Source organism: Protopterus annectens, chromosome 1.part1, assembly GCF_019279795.1.
Source record: "Protopterus annectens isolate FY-2018-M chromosome 1.part1, PAN1.0, whole genome shotgun sequence".
Classification (NCBI taxonomy): Eukaryota; Metazoa; Chordata; order Ceratodontiformes; family Protopteridae; genus Protopterus; species Protopterus annectens.
Genome location: NC_056726.1, coordinates 1566967292 through 1566979134, shown reverse-complemented (window position 1 = coordinate 1566979134; position 11843 = coordinate 1566967292). Strand labels below are relative to the sequence as shown.

The 11843-nt window shown below is 36.1% G+C and overlaps 1 protein-coding gene across 3 annotated transcripts in view; it reads right to left on the bottom strand.

The window, feature by feature from the left end:
• The window catches only part of LOC122811408 (myomesin-3-like), a 482129-nt gene that overhangs the window by 90052 nt on the left and 380234 nt on the right, over positions 1-11843 (bottom strand). For all 3 annotated transcript variants that reach the window (XM_044083257.1, XM_044083248.1, XM_044083240.1), the window contains one exon: positions 7406-7605. In XM_044083257.1, coding sequence (XP_043939192.1) covers positions 7406-7605 — 200 coding nt within the window. The remainder of the gene's footprint in view (positions 1-7405; positions 7606-11843) is intronic.

Here is an 11843-nt window from a genome sequence, read left to right as displayed (position 1 = left end):
AGTGTGATCAACTCTATTATTTAGCACATATAGAAACGGCACCAGGTTTGAGATAATTGAGTGTGATAGATTCTATTATTTAGACACATATAAAAACGGCACCAGGTTTGACATATTCAAGTGTGATCAACTCTATTATTTAGACACATATAAAAATGGCACCAGGTTTGAGATAATTGAGTGTGATAGACTTTATTATTTAGACACATATAAAAACCACACCAGGTTTGACATAACTGAGTGTGATGGATGCTATTATTTAGACACATATAAAAACGGCACCAAGTTTGACATAATTGAGTGTGAGGGGTGGGAGCATGGCATAATGGTTAACATGTTTACCTTACAAACATAAGGTGCAGGGTTTGATTCTCACATGGGGTAATTGGCTAGGCTGAAAATGGCCCATAAGGGCAGTTAGCCTCGTACTTATCTATGAACCTCTGATAGACTATTATTTAGACACATATAAAAACGGCACAAGGTTTGACATAATTGAGTGTGATAGACTATTATTTAGACCCATATAAAAACGGCACCAGGTTTGACGTAATTGAGGCTGATAGACTCTATTATTTAGACACATATAAAAACGGCACAAGGTTTGACATAATTGAGTTTGATAGACTCTATTATTTAGACACACATAAAAATGGTGCCAGATTTTACATAATTGAGTGTGATAGACTATTATTTAGACACATATAAAAATGGCACCAGCTTTGACATAATTGATTGTGATCGACTCTATTATTTAGACACATTTAAAAACCGCACCATGTTTGACATAATTGAGTGTGATAGACTCTATTATTTAGACACATACAAAAACGGCACCAGGTTTGGCATAACTGAGTGTGATAGGCTATTATTTAGAAACATATAAAAATGGCACCAGGTTTGACATACTTGAGTGTGATCGACTATATTATTTCGACCCATATAAAAATGGCACCAGGTTTGACATAATTGAGTATGATAGACTCTATTATTTAGACACATACAAAAACGGCACCAGGTTTGACATAATTGAGTGTGATAGACTCCACTATTTAGACAAATATAAAAACGGTACCAGGTTTGACATAATTGAGTGTGATAGACTCTATTATTTAGACACATATAAAAACAACACCAGGTTTGACATAACTGAGTGTGATGGATGCTATTATTTAGACACATATAAAAACGGCACCAGGTTTGACATAATTGAGTGTGATTTAGACACATATAAAAATGGCACCAGGTTTGAGATAATTGAGTGTGATAGACTCTATTATTTAGACACATATAAAAATGGCACCAGGTTTGACATAATTGAGTGTGAAAGACTTTATTATTAAGACACATATGAAAACAGCACCAGGTTTGAAATAATTGAGTGTGATAGACTATTATTTAGACACACATAAAAACGGCAACAGGTTTGACATAATTGAGTGTGACACTCTATTATTTAGACACATATAAAAACGGCACCAGGCTTGACATAAACTGATTGTGATAGACTATATTATTTAGACAGATATAGAAACGGCAGCAGGTTTGACATAATTGAGTGTGATAGACTATTATTTAGACACATATGAAAACGGCACCAGGTTTGACATAATTGAGTGTGATCGACTCTATTATTTAGACACATATAAAAACGGCACCAGGTTTGAGATAATTGAGTGTGATCAACTCTATTATTTTGACACATATAAAAACGGCACCCGGTTTGACATAATTGAGTGTGATAGACTCTATTATTTAGACACATATAAAAACGGCACCAGCTTTGACATAATTGAGTGTGATCAACTCTATTATTTAGACACATATAAAAACGGCACCAGGTTTGACATAATTGAGTGTGATAGACTCTATTATTTAGACACATACAAAAACGGCACCAGGTTTGGCATAACTGAGTGTGATAGACTATTATTTAGAAACATATAAAAACGGCACCAGGTTTGACATACTTGAGTGTGATCGACTATATTATTTAGACAGATATAAACAAGGCACCAGGTTTGAAATAATTGAGTATGATAGACTCTATTATTTAGACACATAACAAAAACGGCACCAGGTTTGACACAATTGAGTGTGATAGACTATTATTTAGACCCATATAAAAACGGCACCAGGTTTGACATAATTGAGTATGATAGACTATTATTTAGACACATACTAAAACAGCACCAGGTTTGACATAATTGAGTGTGATAGACTCTATTATTTAGACAGATATAGAAACGGCACCAGGTTTGACATAATTGAGTGTGATAGACTCTATTATTTAGACACATATAAAAACGGCACCAGGTTTGACATAATTGAGTGTGATCGACTCTATTATTTAGACACATATAAAAACAGCACCAGGTTTGAGATAATTGAGTGTGATCAACTCTATTATTTAGACACATATAGTAACGGCACCAGGTTTGAGATAATTGAGTGTGATAGACTCTATTATTTAGACACATATAAAAACGGTACCAGGTTTGACATAATTGAGTGTGATCGACTCTATTATTTAGACACATATAAAAACGGCACCAGGTTTGAGATAATTGAGTGTGATAGACTTTATTATTTAGACACATATAAAAACGGTACCAGGTTTGACATAATTGAGTGTGATAGACTCTATTATTTAGACACATATAAAAACGGCACTAGGTTTGACATAATTGAGTGTGATAGACTATTATTTAGACACATAACAAAAACGGCACCAGGTTTGACATAATTAAGTGTGATAGACTCTATTATTTAGACACATACAAAAACGGCACCAGATTTGACATAATTGGGTGTGATAGACTATTATGTAGACACATATAAAATGGACCAGGTTTGACATAATTGAGTGTGATAGACTCTATTATTTAGACACACATAAAAACGGCACCAGGTTTGACATAATTGAGTGTGATCGACTCTATTATTTAGACACATATAAAAACGGTACCAGGTTTGACATAATTGAGTGTGATCGACTCTATTATTTAGACACATATAAAAACGGCACCAGGTTTGACATAATTGAGTGTGCTAGACTCTATTATTTAGACGTTTGAGATAATAGAGTGTGATCAACTCTATTATTTAGCACATATAGAAACGGCACCAGGTTTGAGATAATTGAGTGTGATAGATTCTATTATTTAGACACATATAAAAACGGCACCAGGTTTGACATAATTGAGTGTGATCGACTCTATTATTTAGACACATATAAAAATGGCACCAGGTTTGAGATAATTGAGTGTGATAGACTTTATTATTTAGACACATATAAAAACGACACCAGGTTTGACATAACTGAGTGTGATGGATGCTATTATTTAGACACATATAAAAACGGCACCAGGTTTGACATAATTGAGTGTGAGGGGTGGGAGGTTGGCATAATGGTTAACATGTTTACCTTACAAACATGAGGTGCAGGGTTTGATTCTCACATGGGGTAATTGGCTAGGCTGAAAATGGCCCATTAGGGCAGTTAGCCTCGTACTAATCTATGAACCTATGATAGACTATTATTTAGACACATATAAAAACGGCACAAGGTTTGACATAATTGAGTGTGATAGACTATTATTTAGACCCATATAAAAACGGCACCAGGTTTGACATAATTGAGGCTGATAGACTCTATTATTTAGACACATATAAAACCGGCACAAGGTTTGACATAATTGAGTGTGATAGACTCTATTATTTAGACACACATAAAAATGGTGCCAGGTTTGACACAATTGAGTGTGATAGACTATTATTTAGACACATACAAAAACGGCACCAGGTTTGACATAATCGAGTGTGATCAACTCTATTATTTAGACACATATAAAAACGGCAGCAGGTGTGACATAATTGAGTGTGATCGACTCTATTATTTAGACACATATAAAAACGGCACCAGGTTTGACATAACTGAATGTGATTGACTCTATTATTTAGACTCATATGATGAAGAAAACGATAGTGAGGTACATTATAATGCATCTCAGAGCTGTTATGACATTTCAGCATGGCATAAAATGCTTGGTCAGTGTAATTCTGAAGATGTGTCAAAACTAGAAAAAGTGGTAAAAGGAATGAAAATTAAAGGTAAAGCTGAGAGACCTAACCTAGATTGTGAAACCTGTACGCAAGGGAACCAGATGCAAGAGCAAAAGTTGTGTTTGAACTAGTCCATACTGATTTGGCAGGCCCAATTGAGCCAGTAGCAAAAGATGGCTTTAAGTACACTTCAGCATTTACTGATGATTACTCGGGTGTAACATTTGTGTACCTTCTGAAAGCCAGGAGTGATACAGTCAAGGCGAATGAAAAGTTTATTGCAGATTCAGCTCCTTATGGGAAGGTAAAGTGTATCATATCAGATAATGGCACTGAGTTCATGTTGAGAGACTTTCAGTCACTATCGAGTAAAAATGTTATTAGACATGAAACGTCCGCACCTTACTCACCCCATCAGAATGGGACGGCAGAGAGAAATTGGAGAACACTATTTGAAAATAGAGTGACTTAATGAGTTGTGGACATATGCAGTAATGACTGCTGCTTTTATTCACAACATATGTTATAATAGGCATGTGGGGCAGGCCCCATTCTTTATGCTGACAGGAAAGAAACCTGATCTTTCAAGGATGAGAGAATTTGGATCAGTGTGTTATGCATACAGACAAGATAAAAAGAAGTTAGACTCAAGATGTTATAAAGGGATCATCGGATATGATAAAAACAACCCATCATATCTGGTCTATTATCCTGACACAGGAAGGATCCTTAGAAACAGGTTAGTCAAGTTCTTTACTAAGAATGTAGCTGAATGCCATATTCAGACAGACCCAGAAGTGATAGATGAAGATCTTAATACCAGAAGAAGTGTGCATGTTACGTCAGAATCAAAAGCTGACAGTCAAGACACAAAAGTAAGGCAAGAAGAGGAAAGGCAGGATACATACTACTCTAAAAGAGAGAGAAAACCACCTGCATACTTGAAAGAGTATGAGTGTAAAGTTGAAAACGATGATTATGGACAGTTAAGGTTGACTATTGTTACCGACTAATATGTAACACACCACAGAGCTTTAAGGAAGCCATGTTTTCGTCTAACTCGGAAAAGTAGGTCAAAGCCATGAAGGAGGAACTTAAGTCTTTAAAGGAAAACAACACATTTACACTCACCACACTGCCAGAAGATAAAAATGCAGTGGGGGGTAGGTGGGTTTTCATGATAAAAGACAATGCAGATAATACTGAGACTTACAAAACTAGATATGTAGCTAAAGGCTACAGTCAAGTCGCTGGTACAGATTATAATGAAACATTTGCACCAACTGCGAGTATGACATCTGTACGAAGCCTAATGCAGAGGGCAGCTCAGTATGATTTAGAACTGTACCAGATGGATGTACAAACGGCCTATTTACATGCTCCTATTGACTACGAGGTGTATAATGAGCAACCTGTAGGTTTCGAAAAGAAATCAAATAACGATGAAAAATTGGTTTGTAAACTGAATAAGTCATTATACGGAATGAAACAATCAGGGCATAACTGGAACAAAATGTTGCATGATTATCTCTGTGAAAATAGTTTTATCCAAAACCCCGCAGACCATTGTGTATGCACTAGACAAGCTAAAAATGAGAAAACACTTCTAATTATGTGGGTTGACGATCTCATTATAGCAGCTAGTGACAATGAATCACTAAACGATGTAAAGGAAATGCTCAAAGCTAAATTTAAAATGAAAGATCTGGGAAAGCTAAGACATTTTCTAGGCATTGATTTTATCCAGAATAGAGGTGAAATAAAGATGAACCAAAAGAGGTACATTACGAAAATTCTTAAGAAATTTGGTATGTCTAATTGTAAAGTAAGAGGTACCCCTTCTGACCAAAAACCAAACTTTGAGTGTGACAGTCAATGTATAGATCCAAGAAAATATTGTGAGCTTGTGGGTAGTTTAATATATGTTATGACAAGCATGAGACCTGATCTCAGCTGAATTGTAAGTAAACTTTCACAATATTTGTCCCAACCGAGTGAATCTCATTTAACACTAGCCAAACATATGTTAAGATACTTGAAAGGTACATTGGACAGAGAGCTGTGTTACAAGAAAAGTGAAGGGAAACTTCAGCTTATAGTATACAGTGATGTAGATTAGGCAACAGATCAAAACGATGGATGCAGTACAACAGGTTTTTCCTTTAGCCTCAATAGAGATGGGCCTATTATTTCGTGTAAATCAAAGAAGCAAAAAATGGTAGCTTTATCTACATGTGAGGCAGAGTACATGGCACTGGCAGCAACAACACAGGAGAGTTTGTACCTTGTGCAGCTGTTGAGTGGAATGGATGAAGACTGCAAGTATGTGCCAGTAACAATGTTTGAGGACAATCAAGGAGCAATTGCTTTGTCGAAGAATCCATTAAGCCGACAGAGATGTAAACATGTTGACATTAAGTATAATTTTGTCAGGTCAGCACTTAATGATGACAAAATAAGTATTGAATATTGCCTGACAACGGACATAGTTGCAGATGTCTTTACTAAACCTGCTACGAAATCGAAGATTGAAAAGTTCATGTATTACGTATTTGGAATGTGAAGGAAAGTTATCCAAAAATATGTTCTTAAAATATATTTTGTGTACAGCGTAAGAGCAAGTGGGGGTGTTGGCTGATAATAATAACGAGAGTGAACGATCGTATGTGTGCTCTTACACTGACGTTGTTGGTGTGGAGAGGTCAAGAGAATTCACATGACCATGTTCTTTATAACAAAGGAGGAAGCGAGGGTTGTTCCCCTCTTCTGTTTTTAACCAGATTGATTGCCTTCACGTGTGTTTATTTTCCTCTGTAAATGTATGTATAACCTGACTTTCTTTCACTTAAGATGATACCGCCAACACACCCCAGCCAAGAATTAAACCAGAGAACCTCTTGATGTGAGGTGATAACACTGTCTTCTGCACCACTTAAATTGGGAGGCAAAGCCCATCATCTAAATATACATGTCAGCTGTGGAATATAAATGCACTTTACAATTAATACAGATATTTTTTTATAAATGCTTGTTATCCCAGGATGATTCTGGTAATAGGTTACTCTATTCTACATCTCTGGTCCATGGTTTCTTTTCTTCATTTTTTTCTCTTACTTTACAATATCTCCTTGAACTTGTCCACTGTTTTAGTTAAATACCATCAAAACCAACCACTAAATAATAATTATAATGATATTATTTAGAAGTTATGAGCATAATATTCTTTATGCCATTGGTGCATTACATACAACAACCTTGTAGGACAAAAACAAATCTGATATTGTTAATACCTATTACTTTTATGTATTATCTACTACATAAATAATTTTATTTCACATACCCATTGTCCTATCAGCTTCCTTGGGATCGACCATGGTGACCGGCTTTGTAACCTTTGAAGGATGGCTCATGCCCCTCTGATTGACTGCCCGCACTCTGAACTGATAGGCATGACCAGGAGTGAGGTGACCAACAGGAAACTTGCACTCTTTCACAGGGCGGTCATTACACATGAGCCATTGGTTAGTTCCAGCCTCACATCTGAAATGATCAGATTATATTATTTCCAAATGTTTTCAGTAGCTTAAGACAGATAATATAATAGCAAAATTCCTCCAGTCTGTGCTGCAGATAAATCTACAGAAAATGCACATTTGTCTGATAAATTAATAATGAAGAAGAAATAGCTGAAATAATATTTTATTTACATTGTACACAATTGAACAATTGTTGATAAAAAAGAAAAATATCAGCAGGATGTTGATAGAAACATCATTAAAATAATATTTCTGTTATGCTGGTAGAGATTACTTTTTCTACAACACAGTTTAATCATTATTGCAGATGTATTACTGACATTTAGCCTACTATTGTGATTGTAACATTCTTGTATAAACATATCAAAGTCTGCATGTATGCTCTTTGGGATAGCACAAAGACTAAAACCCGATAATACTCTCTATATTTCTGACCTTCCTCCTCAAAAATACCTATCAGACTGACTCTAACCTATAAATATCTTGCCATGTTTTAGACCCTCCCTCAGGTTCCTTTAGACACCACGCTGTGGTTAACAGTTTCTTATTCTCAGGCAAGCAAAGCACTTTACAGAATCTCAAACCTTCATACCTCCCATCTACATAAGTTCTTGCTTTAGGCACTTTCCTCCCTAAGGATGCATATGACCTTCTAGTCATTATGTTAAATTCCGGCTATAGCACAAGCATCCTACAAACAGTAGTTAAAATATGCAGATGTTTCTGTTTTTCTGATAACCATGAATACCACTACCTGCCTTTAAAATGGCTACGTGCTCGGACCACCTTACATCCATCATGTCTTATAGTCAGACATTTACTTTATAACTACTGTTCTTGTCTGGCACACTAGTTATCAGTCAGAAATGTTATGGCCTCCCTCAGATCACTTACAAACACTAGACATACCCTGGAAAGGCCAAACTGAAATGACATTTGGCAGAAGAGCTTTTTTAAAAATTGCATAAAGAACTGAAAAACTATCTGGAATAGCAACTTCTAATAACTGTGTGACACCTAAGTTCAAGTCTTCCTGGTATCATAAAAGACATCATATTACCGAAAACATTTTCTTTATAATAAAACCAGTCATTCAATTGATTAATTTTAAAGCAACCTTACTGGATTGTATGCTGGTGTATTTCATTCAATTTCTCCCAAAGTCCAGTTTAGTATTGAGGTATTTATCTAAGATTAGTATTTACAGCCTATGATTCATTATTTTTATTTTCCCAAACAACAAAAATACAAGATTTGCTGGAAATTTCAGGCAGAACAAGAACCTCTGCTGAGACACCATTTCACAGTAAACAGTTTTGTGTCTAACTGTGAGCCATTATAGAAATCACATCTGAAAGCATGTTATCTGTGCTCTTCCAATACAAAAATGCTAAAAAGAAAATGGAAACCCAGATTAAATGTCAATTTATACTGAAACATTATAAATAATGCAATGTGATATGAAACATCTGGAAATAAAACCTATTGATGTTTTCGTTTTTTGCTAGGCAAAGTTGTTTTACAATTAAGTTCATCAATATATTGAACTTACTGTGTGAAAAGCAAGCATCTGCCTAACAGTTCTATATTGGCCTTATTTCTGTTATGCTTGAATTTGCTTTAACTGGATTTTGTTATCTGCCCTAACTTTATCTGGGTTTGGACCAATGGACCAGACATCAGGTTAATGCCTCAGGGCTGATCTAGTTAAGGCTTTGATATGATTCCCCCTACAGACATTAATAATAATAAACTTAACAATTAACCTCTATATTATATGATGGATTGCCAACCGATTCTTTAATTACATTCACGGGGTGAGAGTTGCTCTTACCTTCTCATTTAATAGATTAGTCAATAGTGAACACCATCATAATGCTGTGTGTTGTCTCCCTTCTTTTTGTCATCTACTTCTCTGATGTGAAGACAGATGCTTAAGGTTTTATGGTTGATGAAGTTTGCAGATGACTGCAAACTGGCTGCTGCTGTAGGCTCTTACATTTTCCCAAAATGGGTAAGTAGAATCAGTACCTAGTGTTCTGACCATGTCCTCAGACTTAATGAACACAAAAGTGTAGAGTAGTTGCATGAAGGAAACAAGTCTTTCCAAATGATTATCACATAAATATAACTCTGTTTAATGACGCAGTCATTAGAGTTCTAGGCACTTTCATCAACTATGAACTGTCCTTTAATCATCGTGTATCAGTTATAGTAACAAAATTATTTTTAATTGCCCAATTAATTAACAAATGCATATCCCCAACACCCAGAGAGTTCTTCGTATGCTTATATTCCTCCCTTATTAGGCAGATCATTGAATATAATGATGTGACTGGTACGTATGTTACCAAACATGTACCTTAGCTTGAAAGACCTCAATGTTTTCTTACCAAGAGAATCCCAAGGTAAGCAGTCTTTTGCTATCTGTTTAGATTAAAATATTTTTCACTTTTTTCTACCTTATGCAGAGTCTTACAAAAACATTTTTATCTTTTCCTTTTGGGTTATATCTTTTCCACCTCAGAAACATTACTAATGTTAAAAACTGTCACTCTGAAGCTCACAACATACACAATACATTAAATAGGACTTCCTGGAAGGAGAGATCAAGTGAACAAATCATTCTCTACCTGTATAACAAGCCGCGGTGGTGCAGCGGTAGCGATGTCGCCTCACAGCAAGAGGTTCTCCCGTTCGATTCTCGGTTGAAGCACCTTCTGTGTGGAGTCTGCATGTTCTCCCCGTGGTCGAATGGCATTTGAAAGACATGAGTGAATGGGCATACCTTCGTTGAAGGTTGGGCATCGGGCTGGCACCTCGGTACTGCAAAAATCGACTGCCAATCATTAGCGGGCCGGAGTTCCACTGTGGCGACCCCTAACCGGGAAAAGCCAAAAGAAAAACAACAACAACAACATTCTCTACCTGTATAACAAACTTTCCTTGCATGTTACACTGTGTAACACCTCAACCTCTCTCAAGTTAAGTCTCAGTGACTGGATGGGCTTGGGTACCTGTATCCCAAGGTATAGAACTAAGATGCTTATCATGATGGGAGAGAAGTTTACTAGCTATACTTTGTAGGATGCTTGGCTAGTCTATATTATGGTTGTTCAAATGACCTGTCTAGTGCTAACCTATGAACCTATGAAGTCAGGAAGAGTATTTATGAAATCATTGGAATGCTGATCCACTTAAAGTGCATCAGGGAGATAGAAATTTTAACTAAAATTGATTTTTGCAACCACGTGCAAGTTACAAAACAAATTAATTAGTTATGATGCGATATTAAGCAGCAAGTTGATTTGCAAAGAAAGAATGCATGATATTAGAACAGACAGCAAAAAGGAGGAGGCTAAGGAGGGACCTGAAGTCTCAAAATGTATTTCAAGATTCATCTTCCAAGTGGCACTCGATGTAACTTTTCTGAAATCCATTTCTTGAACACACAGGATGGTTATGTTTGGTAACCTGGTTATAATCCGTTGTATTGTATAGCAGAACTTGAAGATGTACTGGAAGGTGTGTATACATTTTGCATCTATTTATGTGGCTGTTTGTTATGGTGAAACATATGCTTCCTACTAGTTCTGACTCACTCATCATGAGAGAAGGCATAAGTTTCTGCATCCCTGTACCTGCTTGCGATAACTGCTTTATAGCTGGTGTCATGGTAGACACCATCGGGGATCATAGACTAACTTTTGCTGTCAAGCCTCAGGACAGAATCCAAATGACACATCAGTACTTCTAAAGCAATCTTAGGAAATCTGATGTCAGTATCTTCAACACTGTATAGATTAGTTGCATCTAATCACTCTTAGCTGCAACTTGCAAACAAAGTTTCGGACTCTGCTGTTGTGAATACTCTTGATAAACGAGATGGAATATAATATCAGTGTGTCAACTCTAGACTTCAGCTTTGGCTAAGACCAGAAATGGAAGTTCTAATGCTGCACAGAGACAAACATTGGCATTTTGTCTGTATGATTACAGTTGTAAATGCCTTTAATAAATGCAATAAGCCAGAAGCTATACTAACCTAGGTTGCACAAAAATAATAATAAAAAAAAACAACCAAATTCTGTTTTTAAAAATCATCAAAGTGAAAAATCACTACACCATACCAATCACGGCCTGGCATCCAGAGGCTTTTACATCTTGTAAAACCAAACAGAACAACCCATTTTGTCTCTTAGGTCCTGATGAGGTGATAAAAACATTCAGTGCTTATCTGAT